Source organism: Haemorhous mexicanus, chromosome 7, assembly GCF_027477595.1.
Source record: "Haemorhous mexicanus isolate bHaeMex1 chromosome 7, bHaeMex1.pri, whole genome shotgun sequence".
NCBI lineage: Eukaryota > Metazoa > Chordata > Aves > Passeriformes > Fringillidae > Haemorhous > Haemorhous mexicanus.
In genome coordinates this window covers 22417383-22438880 of record NC_082347.1, presented here as the reverse complement: position 1 = coordinate 22438880, position 21498 = coordinate 22417383, and the positions used below count along the sequence as shown (strand labels likewise).

General features: G+C 41.4%; 1 protein-coding gene across 2 annotated transcripts; it reads right to left on the bottom strand.

Annotated features, from left to right (window-relative positions):
- Nucleotides 1-16411, bottom strand: MYOZ1 (myozenin 1). Of its 2 annotated transcripts, XM_059851378.1 has the most exons (6): nucleotides 16235-16411; nucleotides 14043-14144; nucleotides 12947-13128; nucleotides 3980-4214; nucleotides 1401-1560; nucleotides 1-569 (listed from the first exon to the last, which is right to left on the bottom strand). In XM_059851378.1, exons 2-6 carry the CDS (start codon nucleotides 14116-14118, stop codon nucleotides 338-340), a joined length of 885 nt encoding a protein of 294 aa, XP_059707361.1. In that variant the 5' UTR covers nucleotides 14119-14144; nucleotides 16235-16411; the 3' UTR covers nucleotides 1-337. The 2 variants fall into 2 exon arrangements, with proteins under 2 accessions (XP_059707361.1, XP_059707362.1); XM_059851379.1 differs by lacking the exon at nucleotides 14043-14144.
- Nucleotides 16412-21498: the final 5087 nt, after the last annotated feature.

Here is a 21498-nt window from a genome sequence, read left to right as displayed (position 1 = left end):
TGTTTTTCATCTTGGTGTTTTATTTTTTGTTAACACATGACAGAACAAGTTTATTATCAATCAGACAGGCAGCATGTAGCATTGCTAAACAGAAAAGCACTTCCTTATTCTTGGCCACTTATGTTCTGGTGAATAAAAAGCTCCTCTTCCTCAAACTGTGTCTGATTTAGATTAACAATACAGTGAAGAGAAGTTTAGAACCTGCTTGGGACTTGTCTTGGCTACAGGCAAAAGAAAGGAAGAGCTGACAGAGCTGGAGTTGCACTTTTCCACTCCTTACTATTAACTTGCATATAGAAAGGGCTGAGAAAAAAGGGAAGGTCTTGGCAGTGGGGATTTACAGCTCTTCTGTTTCACCACTCATTGGCACATTGACTGCAGTCTGGTACTCTGAGAAGTCTCCTGAAGGCATCCAAGGTATTGGGGTTCTGTTGAAGGAGGGTCTTTTGCTGAAATTTTGATTATATATCATGAGAGATTCTGGGAGCAAAGGGCAGATATCAAACTGAGGCACTTTGAAGGTCATCCGTTTGGCTGCTTTTTCAAAACCCCCATAAGGCATGGCAGTCCTGGCATAGCGGAATACATGGAGTTAGCAAACAGACCATAGGTAAACAACAGGATTTATTAAATAAATAGTCAAAGTTATGAAGATTCTAAATTGTGCTACTCTTGCAGTTGGCCAACAAATCCTTCATGAGAATATAGATGTATCCATTGCCCATGTACTAAAAATTATGTAAACACACATATATGGTGCTGTGCACTTCCTTCACCCTTGTTGCATCAATCTCCATCAAACCGTACACCTTTCACAACTGTTAGTTTTCTGTACATATAGCAGGCAGAGGCTGCATTATTGCAGAAAGGAGTGGGATGTGGATTTGTTCAAGTACTGATGTCCTGGGGCTATGGAGGTGGGTGGCAAAATTGTATAGAGAGGTTAACAAAAAATTGTTGCTGCCCAGAAATATTTGTAAAACTTTCAGTGCTTATCAGAAACAGCAGAAACATCCTGATGTGTATATGAAGTGCTGTGAAGTATATGGCTGCTGATCATAAGTATTTTTCACGACCTCTTGAACTTCAAAGGGCTGCAGTAAAAAACAGTGGCTAACTACATCTCTTGGTCAAATGGGGAGAAAAAGAGAGGCAAATAGGATTAAAGTCCTCTTATCCAACTGCATTGGTTTTATGTGCCTAATCTGAATTAAAATCTCTATCTCTTAATGTATTTTGTCTTTGTAGTCTTCCAAACATTTCATCCACTGGAGACTGTGCTAAGCAAAATTACATGCAGCTGAAACTTATTTACAGTGCACAAGACAGGAGGGCTATGGTCAGCATTATTGTGTTTTCTCTTGCTAAATAAACTGTATGGAATATCTAAGAAGACTTACCGGTTAAAAGACTTGTAGTGGGGGAAATCAGCTTTGGGGCTGTATGACAGTAAATCCATGGAGAACTGACTTTTGTCCTCAGGGCTGATACCCATTGCTCGTTCCCAAGGGGAAATATAAGTTTTAAATATAGTAACTTTTTTGCCTCCTGACTTCCCATCTGTAAACAGAGGAAGGTAAAGCAGTCTAGTTAGATGGCACTTTAACTGCATTGTGCCTCTGTATTCTGCTACTGAAGATGAGGCACCAGCTTTATTTCCAGATTCTATAACTCCTACATCAATACAAGCTTTTATGGTTAGATTTCTGTTTTAAAAAGACGATCATACACCACTTCTGTTCTTATCCACAAAAGCAGATAGTACCATAGTCTAAGAGCCACTCATCCAGGAATTTGCATTAAAGCACATATTTGGAATTTTTCATTCTTCTATTTAGTTGCTCATATAGAAAGAACCAAAGTCCTCACCTCATCATCTCTTCCACTACCAGGAGGGAAGCATTATATGAGGAAAGATGCTAATAATTTCTTCATTTACTTTTCTTTATTTTCTGTCAGATCATAGCAGACATGACATGGCATTTTCTTTGTGATTACATGAACAGACTTTCATCATTTTCCCCTTCTGAACTGGGATGTTAGAGACAAGTCTGTCTCAATCACCTCAGGATGGCTAAAAGCAGTTTGCAAATCTTATGTGGTATCTCACTTGAAGTTAAAATCCTGTCAGTGACTAGAGCTGCACTTTGTTGTAAAGTCAGACACTTGATTGCTAGAAATTTTAGATTAGCTTCTAGCTGCTCCATTAAGCAAATGAGTTTAGACAAGGGATTTCATTCTGCATTTCCCTTCCCTTCCCTTCCCTTCCCTTCCCTTCCCTTCCCTTCCCTTCCCTTCCCTTCCCTTCCCTTCCCTTCCCTTCCCTTCCCTTCCCTTCCCTTCCCTTCCCTTCCCTTCCCTTCCCTTCCCTTCCCTTCCCTTCCCTTCCCTTCCCTTCCCTTCCCTTCCCTTCCCTTCCCTTCCCTTCCCTTCCCTTCCCTTCCCTTCCCTTCCCTTCCCTTCCCTTCCCTTCCCTTCCCTTCCCTTCCCTTCCCTTCCCTTCCCTTCCCTTCCCTTCCCCAGCTGTGTATAATACCATCTTGCTAGTAAGACCATAAGTTTTGTATTGACATGTAGCACACATAATATTTTCATCCTTCATAAACCTTAAAACTCCTGAGCAGCAATATCTGCATAGCTTGATTAGGATTAATGGAGAGAGACATTCTGGTGCTTTCTTGGTGCTACATTTTGTGTAGAAAACAAATCCTTATGAAATAAGTGGCAAAGAATGAACACTATTATCTGAATCTTACTTCTTTATCACACATCCTTTGTCTGTCTTGCTTATTTCAAACTATGCCAAGTCCTGGGGTTCCCTGCTTTCAGAGAATTGCAGACATTTACAAGAATTGCAGACATTTTCATTAAAAAAAAAAAAAAAAAGCAGAACAACTACTCCCCCCTTTTTTTTGTGAAGGATTTAAACTAAGCAGTGTACCAGCAAATTGATTGCTAGAGTTGAAACGAAAGCAGCTGGGATCTGTCTCTGCAGATAGGATGATATTAAAAGCTATAGGATGATATTAATTCTCCTCCCTGCACAGATGATAGAAAGGAAGAAAATTCACGAAGAATTTTCAATGAAGAAAATTTTCAATGAAGAAGAAAAATGAAGAAAAATCTCCTGTAAGAAAAGTGTAAGAGTCTTTACAGATTGCTTTTTCACAGGAAATGTAAAAGCTGATTTTGTTACAAAATGCAGAGTATTTCAGAATGTAAATGAAAATACTTGGATTTTACAAGTCATTCATTTGGTTACTCAAGGCAGTTATTCCTGGTTCCAAAGCAAATTTTTTTTTTTTTTTAATCTATAGGGACTGTTAAAGTAATGATTTCATCTGCTGATTCTTGTACTAGGTATTTGTTTCTAGAGATTTCTGGCCAAACTAAACACACGGTAAAATCAGGCAAAGATTAAATTGAATTAAAACTATTTTTACTCATAAAGATATTGCCTCAGTGGCCCAGTGGTGATGACAAGATAACTTTTAGAAGTATTGCTATTCCTTTCTGAAGATTATCCAAAAAGTATTCTTTGTTTAGGTAGAAGTTTTGATTTGAAATCAGGGCTCAGATATTCAAGTCTGATACTCAGTCAGACTACTGATCTAAAGAGTTACTACCAGTTTCTCCAGTAGTGGTCACTGTGAAACCCTTGAAAGGAAGGAGTGCCACACTGGCATGGCATAGCTGTACTGGCCTACTGCTCTGCCAGCCTTAGGAGCTCAGCAGGTAAGTTTCCTGTCATTTCTGTAGTCCAGTCAAGGAAAGTATTTCTGCCTCCTGCCTGTAGTTGAGCAACATAGAAGAATACAAACAAAACCTTCAAACTAAAAGCTGTTCAACTCTTCTTGGCATTACACTGGAGCTTTGTTTGGAAGAATCCAGGAGTTAGAGTAATTTGCTCTTCATTAAGAGTAGGCTTGGCATGTGGTCTGATAGCTTTAGTTTCTTATTCCTGCAGAGAGATACTTGCCTTTGTCAGTACCATTGCCTCCTTCTCCACCACTTCCAGATGATTTCCCTGCATGCTCCCCTTCACCATCTCTAGCACCTGCTCTGCTTCCAGGCCTGGGAGGGACCCCGGGCTGCTGCTGCATACTGGAGCCGTGCTGCCCATCTGCCGTTCCTCCTACCATCCGCCCATGGGCATAGCCATGAGCATCTTCCCCATAACTCCCTCCTGGTGGGATGAACTTCTGAAAGTGATCCTAGGGGAGGAGAAAAGAGTGTGGTTGAATCTCTGGTACAGGACATGGTGTATTCTTGTTTGTGGGGCTGGGTCCCAGAATGTGAACTCCTGAGTCTCTGTGATCTGACCAGTTCTGTGTCTCTGTTCTAAAGCCAGTGGCAGAAGTTCATGTGAGTTATTCCCTTTATTCAGTATAGCAGCAGCTGTAGAACAACAGAAGTGGCAATGGAAGCACACTCGCCTCATAGTCATTTTATGTGATCAGGGTGTTGTTGTCCCCAAGAATGATGACTATGAAATAGAGGAGAAGGGGAAAGGAAATTTAGCTTTTGCCAGAGCAGGTAGAAGTCCAAACAGAGATAACATTGGCTAGCCTGTGAGAAAGCAAGCTGGGCAAGAAGGTGTTTTCTTGTCAAAGGTAACATAACCCCAGCTCAATTTCAGTGTCAGAATTAAGTGTTATAGGCCACCAGAACAGCAGGATATCTGTGACAACACAAAAGTCAGGAAGATAGCTGCCTTTTTGCCTGTTTTCCGTGTATATATATATATATATATATAGTACCATTGAAGGTCTATATGAAGGTCTGCTTGGGGAGGAGTATTTACATGTTGAGAAAAAACTGAAGACATAGCAGTCTGGGAAAACAGAAAATACTTCCTGGAGACCACAAGAGAGAAATGACAAAAAGGAAGAATTTTGTTTGTAGCAGTATATGAATTAGCAAACCAAATCTAACCAGCAACAGGGTAAGAAAGAAAGAAAGTTGTATCCTTCAATAAAATGAAGTTGGTCTTATTTTGCAGACCATTCACTCTTCCTTGGTCAGGCTAGAAGGCACAATCTCTGCAGTATGTAGTAAAAGAGCAAACAATCCATGCAGGATTTATTGACCTTGTGGTGTACATTTTGGCACAATATCCTGTCTTTGCACACAGAAAATTTCATAAATGCTTGTGTGGAAAAGAAACTGATATAGTATGTTTAGAAAAATGTTTCACATATTGGTCGTAAGTGACATCAAAACTTGACTTCTATCAGACTTTAAAAGGTATCTCTTGTGTAGTACAGCCCACACGGGTATATAATACAAGTAACCTGGGTTATATGTCACATATAGTCTTTCCTGTTGGACTAGGAGATTGGCTATTAGATGCACAAAGATGCAACAAATACACATGACACTGGATGAATCTGTGATTCCTCATATGGCTATTCTACCTGTATAAATTAATCTCAGGCAGCCTCAGAGATGGCTCTCAAAGAGTTAAGGCTTTCTCAGGGCTCTCACACCTAGCACAGTTTAGCAAAAAGAAGCTTTCCAGGCTGTAAACAGGCTTCCAAGGCCAGCTGTTCAGTCAGCTAAAAATAGTTGAGAAGTGAAAACCCCACAAGGCTCAAGGCAGAATTAGCTAACCCTCTGCTCCCTGTGTCTCCCACAACAGTGTCCAGGGTTTCACAGCAGGTCACCAGGCTGCAACCCAGGCAGGCAGCCAGCTGCAGGCTGAAGTGGCAGAGCTGGTGCCCCCAGGGCCTTTAGGGACTGTCTGTTCTTCTCCTAGCTGCAGGGAATTCCCTTTTTAGGAACACGGGAGATAATGTTCCCGTGAATGTCAGGAAGCACTGAGAGGGGAGAGGATTGTGAGCATTAAGCTGTACACAGGAGCTAACTGGCCAATCTGCTCAATTATGCGTGGCAGCTATGTAGCTGTAAAAAGGCAAACTGAAAAAGGGTATTTTGAGGGTTAGGGGTCAGAATGAGGTTATTTTCAAAATGTTGATATGCTTCTACTGATTTACTCACTTTCAAAACAGAATTTGCATCTGTTTTCCTTCAAGTTTCACCCATGCTGTGTGCCCTTTCTGAGAATTGCATGATTATTTCTCCTTTCCTGTGGTTACTTACATGCCTCTCCTGCACAAGAACAAAAAAGTCCCAAAGCATCAGCATAACATGAGCTGCAGCAAAATGGACCGTTCTGTTTCTGCTCACAGCAGTATTTGATGTGACTAGGGAGAGGCATCATTGTCATCTGGTGTTATTTTAAATTGCAGTATTATCACTAAGTAGGAATGAAGTTTCTCTGGAACAGAAGGTCTGTATCAGGAAAGGCACTCCTAAATCTTATTTAGCTGCAAATTAAATTAGTTTGATTTGACTTAAGCTAGTTCATCATTCTTCATAGGCCTGCTGAGAAAACATCTGATCTGCTAAAAGCAGGCAACTCCATTCCGATAGGAAAGACATGTTTTCCATGCAACATCCCAGTTTACTCACCTGCTAGAACAAAAATATAATTTTCTTTAGTTTTGATCACCACAGTTGTTTGTCTTAGCTCAAATTAACATGAAACAAAGGTAATATTTGCTTTATGCAAAATAATCTTTTTGATTATAATCTTTTTGAAAATAATCTTTTTGATGAATCTTTGCAAAATAATCTTTTTGAAAGATCTTCCAAGACAGTGGAGCTCAGGAATGACAGCCTCAAGCAGGATGCTGTACCTAAAGTAGTCAAAGCTGCATAGTTGCAGCTTTGTCTCCAGTATTTAGAGCACACCTCTGGTCAGAGTTTTAGAGTGGAGTTTTGGAGTTTTGGAGCTCACACTTGAGGAGAATGTATGTCTTGGGCCACTGCTAACAACATGTGGAACTTTTACATATTTGCATATTCACATCATAAAACCAGCCTCTCAGTTAGTATTGATTGACTGTGTTGGTGGGAGTTTCAGGAGAGAAGTCCAGGAATGTCAGTTGAGATAGCTGACAACCTTCTCCTGTTGGGTCTGGGGACAGATCCCATGGCTCCTCCTATCTGTGCATTGTTGGAGGTAGTGGATATTATCAGTCCCAGGGCATCCCTAAATCCACTCTAATAAGAGAACACTTGTTGCAAGTTCATGTGATGGGTCCCCTGGGTTGGCTAAACAAATTGGGCTCATGTCTTTCAAGTCCGTAGTGCTAGCAAGCGCCTGCTCTTGCAGGCTGAGTGCTTAGATGGACAAATTCTGAATTCTCTAGAGCATGTGCCTAATAAAAACTAGATAATGAAAGGTGATCCAACTAATGGAGCTGAGATCTCTATGTATCTCAAGGCCCTGACGTCACTGCAGGCAGTCCCCAAGAGAGACACTGTGTGCTCCCCTTCAGCTCCTTGCTGTGCCCTAAAGAAAATGATTGAGGCCACCAAATGTGTTTCTATTTCCACCTCACTGATAAAGAGCTCCCCAAATGTTTGATGCCTATGTAGTTACTAACACTTCTGAAGTTACTGGACTGCGTTGTCTCCGTGGCAGCCACTCAAAGGCTCCTTAATGTTGGGATGGGAGATTTAAAATTCAGATACTTGGGGAGTCTCATAGACTGCCTGCTGTTTTTATCAAAGTGTGGGCCTCAGTTCTTCATTTGGAATTGCATAGCCTTAAACCTATGACTAATTTTTTTAAAAAAGGGTGAAAATAAGAAGCTGTAGAAGCATCTTACTTTTTTTTTTTAAACTTGCTACCCTGAGAGGCACAGTAAATTGAGCTCCTGCTTTCTATTTCCAGGTCCATTTCTGACTTACTGTGTAATCTTAGACAGAATATTTTTTGCTTCTGTGCCTGAATTTACCCATCTAAATAACAGGAATTTTATCTAATTCCACCCAAAATTAGATATATCTTATTTATATATTTCATATAATTTTTGTCACATTTTCTTTGAGGATGAAAGAAATTGTGTTTCAGAATTTTGATCCAGAGTTTTCTCACAATGCTCCAACAAATTGGAGCAATGTGGAAAATAAAAGTCTCTTTTTTTCTGTTACTCTGCTTTTTCCACTCCAGTCACTTCTTGAATAAGAATGCATCAGACGCCATGTTAACTCTTACACAGCTTTGGGTATAGTGGGACCTCTAGGTCTTCTGCACCAATCCAGCTCCAGTGCAGCAAGGCTTATTTTGTTAAAGAAGTTACAATCTCACCTGGCTCGCTCCACCTAGGTCATAACCTCAGAATTGTATCTTAGCCTGCAATTATCCTGTAATGTTTGTTCAAGAGGTTTAACATTCTATACAGAACAGAACTCCTAGAAGAATTATTTTCCTAACATTTCCCCTTTAACCTTACCTCCACTGATCTTGATTGACATTCATCCAAGTACATTAAGGGGCATACAGAGACAGCAGTGCATGCTCTGTAGTAAACCAAGCAGCTGAATGATAACATTTCTCCATCTTTGTTTTGCTTCAGACCCTGTATCATGCCTGGTTATTATCATGTAAGATCTCTGAGGCAGGTTGGTGGGGTACTGCTGTCTGCTGTGAAGCATCACTTTTGGTTTGTAACATAACCACTTCCATTTTCTTCCTGCTACTTCTGCCTGCTCTGAGTTCTTGTCCAGCACTGGAAAGAGTACTGAGTAACTCCTGCCATTTTCCAGAAGAGCAGTAATCCAATTCTTTAGACTTCTTAGATTTTGTTTCACAGTTGGTACCAGCTTAAAAGTGACCTCTTGACCTAAAGTCCAGCAGAAATTGCCAAAATATTTTAGTTTGTTTTCATACAAGCTTTGCCATGACTGGAAGCTGCATTTATTTTAACTTGTGGATGAGTGTAAGAAAGTTCCAAGGTGGGGATTTTGGTTGTGGGTCGGTGTGGTTTTTGAGGTACTACTGCTCATAATTGTCTATTTAGATTTTGGTTATTTTACCTTCCTAACTGTTTTAAGATCTGATAATAAAACATAAAAAGGAGGGGAGAAAAAGGAAGGTCTCCTACATGTAACCCAAATCAAGCCACAGGTTTTGACTAGCAGAAGGACCATATTTAAGGGTTCTTACTGGAAGAAAGACAGAGTAATGGCAACATCCAAGACACATAACTATGGCTTTGTTTTCACTTTCCCCTTAATGCCTGCCAGCCAGGTGTTAAAAAGTTTCCACTTGATGACAGCAAGCTCTTACACTGAGGTTCAAAAGCAGAGGTGGGATTTTGAAAGGAGTCAGGGCAATAATGAGTGAGGCTGCGGGGCTAAGAAATACTGTTTCACATGATCTTAATGTGTTTGAGGCCAAACAAATTTAGCATTATGAAGGAAAGGTCTGTGAACTGCTGATCTATTAACTGCTGTACAGTGAAGTGGGATTTAGGAGATTCAAAGACAAGACTGAGACCCTATCTATGATTTTGGGTGACTCATTAATCTACCCCATGTTTCAGTTTCACTGTTAAAAAATAAATGTAGTGATTTCCCTCATTCTCTAGTTGGCCAGAGGATACCGTAATAGAGCATACAGCAAGATAGGATTTCATCGTGGACTTTAGTCAGTAATAAATTAGAGCTTGCAGCTCCACAGTGAAGTTGAAAATATCCTCTGAGATATGGAGAGAATCACAGTTCCTGTGGGTGGCACAGCCTGGGGTGAGGAGAAGAAATTCTACATTTGGTTTACTAGAGAGGGCTCAAAAGAGCCCAGCTTTTCCAGCACAGCACCAAACAAGGAGGATGTTGCCCAAATTTTCCCTGTTTGGCAGGATATTGGTGTCAAACTCACCCCTCCCTAAAACCTTCCCTTTGTACTGCATATTTGCAAGCAAAGAGAGTCACAGTATTGAAAACAGCTCTACAGTAGGTGATGCATTTCATTTTACTCATGTTAAGAATGGTCAGTCCTTTTGACTGGGGGTTTATTTGCCTTTGACTGGGTGGGTAGAGCTGCAGCAGTGACAGAGAGTGACAGGTTTTTCACTTTTTCTGTCTGACATTCATGTGCACACAGTATATATGTTGCCTCTGCTACAAGTAAGGAGAGTGATCTGATTGTCCAGTGTGGATTTTTGGCTGGAGGAAAAGCAGGAGGAGAGAAGCAGAAGGGTAGGTCAATGGCACATGACTGCTGAGATCTTCTCCCTTGTGTGGAAGGTTTATGGCTACAGCATAGGCTAATCTTGAACCCCTTATATGGTTTGGATTTATTTTTAATAACCTTTCTCTTTGTGCATTTTTATATTACATTATCTTGCTGGTAAACTTCTTTTGTGGGAAAGAAACAGTCCGTACTCCATCCCAGACTTGTCTTGCCCTGCTTTCTTAAGCGTGTCCTGAGAATATTTTAAGACGAGACAGTTAAGAAATCTATCATACAAAAGCAGAAAACACACCACCAGCTTCAAATTCCTTCACTGCCCCACAACCTCAAAGACACAAGAATTTCTTTGGGATGGGGAGCAAAGGACATGGAAGTTAATTGGGAAAGGGAATTAAGTGGATGTAGCAGTAGGACTTCTTACTCTGCCATCATCTTCCTCACACAGTTATCTTTTGTTTAAGTTTTCTTTTCTGCAACTGCCTTCGAGCAGATAGAGCAGCAAGAAAGGAAAAAAAAAAAGAAAGCTAATCAGATACTGCAATCAAAAGGGCTTTTTGAAGAGAGTTATTTGGTGCTAAGGTCAGGCGCTGTCCTGAAGGTTTGGAAGATAACAGACTACAGACTTCTTACTCTGCCATCATCTTCCTCACACAGTTATCTTTTGTTTAAGTTTTCTTTTCTGCAACTGCCTTCGAGCAGATAGAGCAGCAAGAAAGGAAAAAAAAAAGAAAGCTAATCAGATACTGCAATCAAAAGGGCTTTTTGAAGAGAGTTATTTGGTGCTAAGGTCAGGTGCTGTCCTGAAGGTTTGGAAGATAACAGACTACAGATCTTTTGCCTTTACCTGCTCAAGAGCACCCAGCTCTCTGACACAATGACTCAGTTGCTGTGATTGCTCAGCTTTTCTTAATGGTCTGACTGCAGCAAAGCTGCTCACTCGTGCTGCCTGCAGTGATGAGAATAGTTACCCGCAAAGGCGGTGGAAGCAAGCAGTGAGCTCGTGGAACAGCCAGAAAACAGTAACAATTATGTTTTGATCTTGCTAAACTGACCCCAAGCGAGGGCTGTAGGGCAGACCAAAGTCTTCCTGCACTGACCAATGCAGTTTTGCTGTCTATTGTCTCTCCATGGATGTGGAGAGATCTGTAAGCGAATCATGGAAGATTTTAAGCAGAATGCCAGCTGGTTTGGAGACCATGCCATGGTTCTCCTACAGCAAAGCGACAAAGAAAATCCTCGCTTTTTAGAGTATTTTCTAACCCCCAACTACATTTCCCCATGGCACAGGATCTTAACAGCCATGCTGAAAGATCTTGGGAGCAGATATGTTCTTACAAAAGAAGAAGAGATCCACTACAGAAGGGGTATGGAGTGGAAGTCAGGCACAGATTAATAAACAAAGCAGGAGAAAGCTGCTAACAAAAGAGAAGCAATTGTCATCAGCATTTGGAATGTTAGTCATGAAGTGACTGTGTATGTCCAGTCTTGAGTCAGTTTGTCACAACTTTTTTTGTTTTGGATTGTTCTGATTAGACATTCTTTAGTGACACCCTCAAATTTTGACACTTTCGACTCTAGCCTTTTTATTCTATCAATTTATTATTTTCTCACTTCTCACTGCAGCAGATTCTCACATATGAACTTGGCCCTCATATGTTTTAGGAACTCAGATTGCTGAGTATTTATGAAAACAGCATGCATTTCTCTAGGATATTCATCTGTGGAGTCCAAAGTTCAATATACCATTCATTCCTACATTCTTTCTAGGAGATAATTCACTGAAGAAATGAACTACCTAAAGCACAAAGAGGTGAAGAAACTGACCAAAGTTTAACATCACGGGATATGCTTGTTATATCTCTGGTCTGTCATCCCTCATCTGTAATCTTACTGTTTTATTTTAACTTTTTTTTTTGTTTGTTTGTTTGGTTTTTTGTTGTTGTTGTTGTTGTTAGGCATCTTTCCACATTCTGTTTTTTAAGTTGGCATTTCTAGAAGTGAACTGCAGATATTTTCTTATTGCTGCTTTTGAAAACATCAGAGTGCTAAAAGATAGTGTGTTTTTGTTTGGCAAAACATTTTCTTCAGCTTAACTTTTATTGCTTTCCTTGAGTTTCCTTGGACTGGAAAATAAATGCCATAAAGGGATAAAATGTCACCAAAACAACTTTAAAGAACGTCAGAAGATGAGGTGGTACATCAAAATGCATATGAACCTTAAACATTTTCTATTTGTTTTACTGAATTCTGATAATTATGTGAATTGAGAGTTTCATTTCAACTAGCTGTAGAAAGGAGTTTAAATAAGAGTACTAATGCAGGGGAAAGGGAAAAGAAATGAATGTCTGTATTTATATACCATATCTGAAAGGAAAATGTTTTAGAGGAAAACAAACTGGGCTTCTAGCAAATTAACAGAAAATATTTCAGAGTCAGGTTAGAGGTTTCACTTGTGGAACTTGCAGATACTAGCAGAAGACTCTGTCCAGCAGAAAGCATAAAAGTATCCTAGACTAAAAATAGCACTGGTCTACTGGAGTTGGATGGATCATTGCCATCATGCAAAGAAGAAATGGAATGGGTACAAAACCAATTAGCCCTGCCCTGAGTTCTGAACACTTGCCAAACATGCAGCCTTCCTTCATCACTCAGTACTGAATTTTGTCATGCTTCTGTATGTGTGATACCAAATATTTGCCAGAGGAGACTAATGCTGCTGCCAAAAGGAAATAAAACTTGTGTATTTATGTAATTTTGTTTTCTTCTTTCACTGCTTTGATAGTAGACCCTCCCTACCCAATGCCTACACACATTAAAACAGAAGAGAGCTTGGGCACAATCCATTCCTGTTTTCCCTGAGTGTATGGAGTAGCCTTTTAGTCTTAATCTTCAACTTACCACAGAATTGTCAGTGAAGGCATCAGGGTTATTCTCATAAATGAACTTCTCCACTCTTAGCTGACGTAATTTGAACATCTTGGATCCTTTGTTAGTGAGGAGAGAAAGCTCTTCTAGCATCACATCTCTGGGGATGCTGATCTTCTTCCCCAGGTTCAGCTTGGACACCTCTTGTGGCATAGCTACAAAACATATACCATGGGATACTTTAGGAAGCACTCTGGTCTATGTCTTTTGTCTGTTGCTTCCTAGCATCAGTAGTGACTTCAAGCACCCAAATTATCCTCTAAATTAATATTTTAGGACATTATCTCTGCGCCAAGTTTTTACATTGAAGGCACTTTGGATATAGATCTTTGGTATTTACTTTGGACTGCAATCAAGGCAAATCTGCAGAGAGAAGTTGCATAGGGGTGGAGCTAGATGGGTGTCTGCCATATCTGAAGCATCTCAGTCAGTGGAGCAGGATTTCTTGGCACTGCTTCAAATGAGTACTTTTCCAACCTCTAAAACCTTCCTCATGCTCTCAAAAGTAAAGAAAAGATAAGGACATCACACTTATTTAAAAGTTACCCTACCCAATATACACATATTCTGTAGAAAGAAAAATGTTCCAGGTTACATTCTTCCTGCTCTATTAACTTCTCTAAGAGATCCTGTCTTTTTCTTCTAATAAGTGCTGGAATCAAAGAAACTCTCTCACACAGAGAGAAAAAAAGTATGAAACAAAGGTTGTAAGAGAGAGAACGACATAGAATATATCTAGGCACTGCAATATTGATCCCTGTAAAAGATCATGTTTTCTGTCCATTTACACTGGTCTGCATCCAAATTAATGCTGCAGAAGAATACAAGTTTGCAGAGTGCAATCTCGGTTGACTTTTGGCCTGAGTGTGTGCAATGCTTTTCAGCTGTATGATAGAAAATGTAACGTTGTTGAAGGCTGGGCTTTAGTAAAATTTGTGGCTGTGCCTCCTGGTATGTTCACTGCATGTCTTGCTTTGGGACATCAGTTAGGCAAGGTGTGAAATTTTAAAGGCCGAAATTCAGGTTGAAATCCAAACAATTTTTACATGTGCAGTTTTGCATATCTTACCTTCTTGTGTCAGCTTCCCAATGAGTTTAGTGGACTTTTTCCTTTTAAGAGGAGCAGGAGTCCCTGCAAGGGGCATTCCCACAAAGGGTTCTCTGCTTTGCTCTAAACACACAAGGAAATGGAGAATGAAACACTGGAAATGTATTTCTTGCCTCTCTTTTAGTTGCCATCTACAGGTAAAAGATACACAGCCTTCCTTTCACACACAGGTTTTTTTCTATCCCTTCCCCATCATGGAGCTAGTGGAAGGTATCATTCCATACAGGATATCATCAGCAGGCCATTCTGGGGTTCTCTGGAGACTCAGCATTCTGACAAAATATGGTAGCAGATCCCAGCAGAAGCATTGCCAAGGTGCCCTATAGCACTCATCCAAAAGAGGCAATTTAATTGCAACAAGGCAGTCTCAGAATCCACATGTGCTGTAAGGATACTCTGTTATTATCTTGTGCTGCAGTAACAGGATGTCACTTGGAAAATTTGCTCTATGATGCAATGTTATAACAACATGCACTTATCATTATATGGTAATATATATTTTTGGATAAACATTTCAGGTCTGTCCACGAGTTATTTGGAGCACTTTGCATCATGTGCAGTTCTGGTTTGGAATTTCAACAGTCCTTTTAGAATTGGAATAGGTACTCAGAAAGTCACCAGACTGCAAGTCTGGAAGGGGAAAAAAAAAAAGAAACAAAACAAAATTCCAAGTAGTTCTGTCTTTTATGACTGCTACTGTTTTGTTACAGAAGGGCTGGAGGAGGAAGGCACAGGAAAACCTGTTAAAGTTGTTCATCCAATTTGTTTGAAGTCACTTGCATCTGTATCTTATGTATTGATCTTATTCAATACCATTTTGTAGGGGGAAAGAGGAGAAGAGGGAGATTTCTTCTGGTACAGTGTTCCCCATCTCTGTCCCCAGATAGGATGAGAGATCTGAACTGCAAAACCAGGGAAAATCAGGAGCAATCTCAGCAATTCCATTTCAGTCAGCTTTCGAGAGTCCTTCTTAGGGGTTATTTTACATAATGTAAGTAGAGCAAAGTCTTGCCTTCACTTCAGCACTGTCCATGCCCAAACAACAGCATATAGGGGGCAGATCCCTACCTAATCTAATGCAATACAGTGGGCAAAGACCCATTGGCTTCAGTTGCAGCAATAACTACCATCTCTGACCTTGTGATTCTTGGTATTTTACTTGCTTAAGATTTCAGACCTGAAAAACTTTGAAGTATGAGTTATATTTTAAAACTAGCAAGCAAACAGCTGTAACTGGAAGTTTGTATACTACCAATCAAGATGCTTTTATTTCCTGTGTATTCTGAAGTATCATTCCACCACTACTTCTTTTGCAACATAAGTTTATGTGATGGAATTGTGATAACTGTTAAAAGAAGCCCAGCCACAGCAAAACAGTGCCAATCACATTGGCAGATACTCCCTTGGATTAGTTTTTCTTTCAGATTTGCAAGTTTTTCCTTTTACTGAGATGCTGCCTGTGTAGTTCACATCATAAACGAGCCCATCCTGGGGTATTCCCAAAGCAAGTGTGAGCAGGTGCAGCCATGACGCACATGCTGCACATTCTCTTTAAGCAGCCAGACATCTGCTTGGCTGTATAAAAGAAGCAGGCCCTGCTTGACAGGAAAGGGGCAATGCTGCCAGGAAATAGCAGAGGTGAGAGGTTATGGCCCATCTGATGGGTCCTAAAACTCACAAAACAGAAAGAAATCATCTGTATGACACAAGCATGGATTTCCTAGGGCAAGGCAGAAAGGGATAGCCACAGTGGAAAGCTGTGCTCCTTACATTAATTCCCAAGCAGCAGTGAGGACAAGTCTATCACATTCTGCTGTCCTTATTTACTAATTCAGCAGGACTGAAGATTGAAAAACCCACTGCATGCAGTTGGTCTAGCATAAGGAAAGGGACAGCAGTGTCTCACTATGGACAAGGTCCAGAGTTACACGGTACTGCTGCTCTCTCAGCCCTCCCAGAAGCTGCTGGAGCCTCTGACCCCATTCTCCTCACTATGTCATACATAAAGCCAGGGCTTTTCTCTCTAAGCTCTGTCTTATTGCTCAATTCCTGTCTTTTTGTGCATTGATCTTTGCAGCAGTCATTGGTGCTGCAAGGCAAACCAGTCTTTACTTCTCCAGCACCTGCACTATTTTGCTGCCCAGTCAACTCACCTCAGGCTTGCCAGGCTCAGACCAGCTCACACACCTGCCCCAGAGCTCAGCAGTGGCTGCTTCCTCCCAGCCTGTCTCTGGGTGCTGCCTGGGGAGGCTTGTCCAGCAGCCCCCCTCTCCCAGGGTGCCTGGGTGCAGAGAAGCTCTGCCCAGCACAAACTGCTGATGCAAAGTGCTGTGAATTTGACTCCTGAAGGCTGCTCGCACAGGCATCCTGCGGTTATTAATAGCCAAAGGCCCAGAGGGCAGAGTCTCAGATAGCACTGCTGCCATCCCTGAGGAGAGGAAAAGAAAAGGTTGCACCTCAGGTCTCCTGCAGTGGATGTCTCAATGTCTGGGAGGACCAGGCACTCCATAGGCAGCTCACTTCTTCCTCCTCTTTGTTCAAACAAACAAGCAGTTCCTCTTCCTCCTGCTATTGCTTTTTGATGCAATTCATAAAATCTTCTCAATATCCTGTTTGTCAGAAATGCCTCAAAAGCAATCTTGGGTCTTGCTCTGTTTTATACCTTCCTTCTGCTCCTTCATAATCAGTCATCCCAGTGTCCTCTGGGCTGTCATACATATTTCCTAAAATGCTTCAGAAAATACAGAAGCAAAATAATAGTGTGCATGAAACAAGAAGTAGTAGGAAAACCCACAAAGTCTAGAAAGCTATTTACAGAATTCTAGGAAGTAGGTATTTCATATGTATGGGAAACCCAACTGAAACAAAGAGCAAGGAAATTAATTTTCTGATTAATGACAGGAATTGAGTTGATAATCTGCATTTGGTGCAGCTTTGTACATTCAACTAACTCACCTTAACTCCTTCATTATGAAGCGACTCTCCCTCTTTTTCCTGCTTACCCAACTGGGTTCTGGTTTTAGGATGAAGAAAACATATCTCATTTTACAGAAGTACTCAAAGATGAACATACCTTTCAGTTTCTGAATAAGGCAAAAATCCTCCAGAAAACATTGCCTTTCTATTTCACATTGGAAGATTGAATCACTAGTGGATCAAAATAAAGTTGTCCATTGAATAATCCTAGAGTCTAGAGAGGAGAAAAAAACCCAAAACACAGTTGTCATTATAATAGAAAATTCTTTGCACAGAGAATTGCAAGCAAAGTTGATACAAAGGAACATCAGGACATAGCCGCTTTCCTTTTTCCCTACACTCTGCTGCTGTTTTTTCCTGCACCAAATGCATATAAAACTTTGCAGGGTGATAACTGGGTTGGAAGCACTTCGTGTTAATCCCCAGTACTGTTAAGAAGGTCTGTAGAAGACTCCTGTAACATTCCTATAGGCAATAGGAAAACAGCTTTTATATCCTGCTTGGAGTTAGGGCACATATGGCATTCTCCTGGCCTAAAGTTTTCCTCTTGCTTGCATCCATATAACACGATGTATACCTAGCATTGTGCCTATTTCACAGCTCTGATTCTCCCTCATTTATATCTACTGTAACAACATGATGTACACTTTCCACTGCCCACGAGAGCGCTGCGTCCTTCACTGAGCTGGGATGAGGCACCAGAGTGATGTCCAGCCCAGATCCTGCCCTCACACTCCCATGCCAGTGATTCAGGAGCAAATCCCTGGAGCAGTTCCAGTGTAAAATAAGCACAATTAAACTGTAAACACCCACTGCCTGCTCTGGGCACCCTCACAGATCTTCATGCCTGGTGAAGGCATTTACATCTGCACAAAGCTGGAGGGTGTCAAATGCTACTGTCACAGCTGACCATCTGTCCACACGTCACACCCACTGTGCAGAAGTGGCCATAGAGGAGCGGGTCTCTTGGTGCTGCCAAGCCCTGCTCACTGCAGATTGTACAAGGAGGAGTGTTTTTCTCACCATGTTAGTTCTTCTGGATTGGTTTAGCACTGTGCTTGACATTTGGCCAGAGTGCCCAGTGTCTGCTGTGACATCCAGTTGTGCTCCTGGAGATGCTGCTCTCCTATTCAAATTCCTGTGCTCTAAATACTCATTCATCATTCATCAAGGGAGACACTGCCTGCCACAAGGTGGTGGCATATGGAGGGACGGGGTGAGAACAAACAGTGTGATACTTTATTGCTTAAAATCAGAGCCCTTTGCCTCTCCTTTCCCAAAGGCATGAGGTAGAGTTACATCTAAATTTAAGAAGCTTCTAGCTCCATTTTGATAATCATCTGAGAAATTAATGTGATTTATATCATCAGGTGAGAAGTTGAGAAACACAGCTACCATTACATGGCACCTTTTTGCAGTAACTAGGCTGATGCTAAACTCTGCCTCCTCTCTACTTGCTTCCAGCAGCTGTTTTCAGACCATTCTATAGCTGTTGTTTTATTTCTCCAGTTATCTCCTGGGCCTTTCTGAGCACAAATTACCTTAGGGGAAGCTTGTGCCAGCTAGATATCATGTAGAACCTGATGGATTTTGAGGCATGGTGTAGCTCCAAAAGATGATGTAGCAGGGAAGTATGTAATTGCTCTTCCCTGTCACATGACCTGGTGCACCTCTGTTTCCTCCCACCCTAGGCAGCTGCAGAGAGAGAGAGAGAAGGTGAGTGTTCTGGAAGGGAGCAGAGTGTCCCATGGTAATTGCAAGTGAGCAGGAAACAGATGTGTTTCTTTACAAGTCGCTCTTATAAAACTCAAGAGAGACTAGAGAAAAGCAATAGCAAGAAGGCACGTTTAGCATGGTGTGTGAGGATCTCAATCAGACTGTGAGCAGGCATGACCTGCAGTTAGGGCCAGGAACAAGGCACTTACAGTTCAGGATGAGCCAGCTCCAGGAGACAAAAGCCTGCTGTGGATCCCCAGCCCAAAGGGCAAGAGGCAAACAGAGTCAGGGTCAAGGCCAGGGATGCTAAAGTCCAGATTTAAAGAGTGATGGGAACTGTGGTGTGATGGGTACAAAGCATATGTTTGCCTAGTTAATGTCTTATGTGAGAACTATACATATACCAGGTGAGAAATGGGACCTAAGAGTGCATCTGGAAGGAACTGAATGGAGCCTGAGCCCTAAATCTATTAGTATGGCACCAGGATTTATAGGGTGATTTGTATAAGGCACTCTTGTGTCTGACACAAGCACCAAGATACACCTTAAACTGAGATTCTTACCTCCTTCTCTACCTTCAAATAAAATTATATGTCTTTATTTTCAGTTTCCACACTGACAACTAAATCCTGCTCATTTCTCCTTTCCATACACAGTTTCTCCTGAGACATAGGAATGTCTAGTTCACAAGTCTATAAATGTCAGTTGTGGGTCTAGCAGAGACTTCACTTGTGTCCTGCCATAGTGCCAAGTTCAGCAGGTCAATGGCTTTTTTGCACTGGAATAGCGTACCAATCTTCTATCCCTGCCATAAATAATGCAATGAACTCAGAAGAAGATATCTGTTATGTTACTGTTATCTTACCCACTCATACTAGTCAATGCTAAGGGGTTTTAATCACTACAAGCTGCGCTTGAGGTGGTTTCATTTTGTTTAGGGTGGAAGGGTTTACCTGGACCATGGTGTGGTTTGGTGGCTAAATTCAATCCTTGCTTAAGTACATGGAATTTCCATTCATGCCAGTGGGGTAGTATATGTGCTGCCTATAGGATTTTTCACCACTTCAGAGAGTTTATAACCCTACAAGAAACTGTCTTTATTTCACTGTGACCACCTCCCTCTTTCCAAAGACACCTTTTGTTTACATGACCTGAGGAACAGCCTAAACCAAGCTTTGCTTTCTCTGACAAAATTAATTTATTTTTGTTCTACATTCTTGTACACCTAATTTCAAATGGTCTAACTTCAAGTTGTCAATGCCTATAAACTTCTTTAAAGAGTAGCATATGAAATCTGCCTTATTAAGCTGCTAAATGGACACAAGCAGTACTCCAGTGAAGCATCAGCAGCAGAGCTGTGTCCAGAGCACATTTTGATCATGTAGAAGTCAGGAAACAGCACCAGTCTTCACCACTCTAATTTTTCTAAGATGGAGAATTAAACCTTGCCCTTGTTCTTCTTTTTCCCTGATGCCCAGGACTGATCTTTGTGGAAAGTAAACAGCAGATTCCAACATTATTCAATCAGTTCTGGAAAAAAGTTGCATGACTCTTGGTTTGATGCTTTTTTCCTGGTTATTGTTATGGTGGTGATGATAAAACAAATATAATTTTTGTTATTGTAAAATATTTCATGTGTTCTTAACCTGTTCCAGTTTACACAGACATCAGGGAGACTTGTCGCACCAAAGTAGGAGAAATAATAAATGCCAGGCTCTTTTGAGCCACTAAGTGGGCTTAATGCACAGTGAGACATAGGACTGGGACAGAAATATGTGGGATTTGACCACAGAGCTGGAGTGTGTGTGCAAATAGCTGCCGCTCCCGTGGCGTGTTACTCACTGGGCAGCCTGTTTGTCTGCGTGACCCAGGAATCCCCCCCAAGCTGCAGTAAGCCCCTGGCTGCCAAAACTCTCTGGTATGAGCCTGACCTCCTCTGGTATGTGGGACTGAGCAACACCATATGTGAACGTCAAAAGAGGATAGATTAGGAAGAAAGGACTTCCTAAGATTTTAAACCCTCTTGACTTAACACCACATCAGGCGAATGCCAAAACCCCGGGTAACTCAGAGCAGAGCAGTGGCAACATCTAGTGGCCGTTGAAACGATAGGTCTGAACTGTCGGGGAATAGCCTTGTCTTTCCTGTGTGCCACGTACTTCCCTGCTGTGCTTTTGGCCGCACATTCTCCTTCCATCAAGTGTGGTTGTTTGGGGGTAGATATCTCCACTACGCACGTTATTTTTTTCCGGTTTTAAACTTCTCTCTAAGATGGGTACTGAAGGCCAGGTTAATCCCTAGGCTGCTACATAGCTGTTTAGTAATCCTTTGGCTTGGCAGGTTCCTCTTCCACCTTTCAAAGTCTGTTTGTCTGGCTCCTTCTGACATGATCTGCTCTGAGAGGAAATGACTCTCACTTGAGAAGGTTGTAGAGGTTAACAGGGAATTTAATTAAGAGCCCTAGATACAGCAACTGTCCTGCAATGTGTCAAACCATCTGGAGTAGCTGATAATCCTACTATGTCAGATTTATTAAGCAAAACAAGATGCAGTCCTAATCTGCAGCCTGTGCATCTGTATACTCACTTTTCTGGGAGCTGTGCTTCTGGTTGGACAGAAGCTTAGGTTTGGCATCAGCAAACATTGCTGCCCCTTTTTGCATTTTCTGATGGCAAGTCAATCAGAAATATCCTGGATAGTCCCACAACCTACCTCCAGACCACTG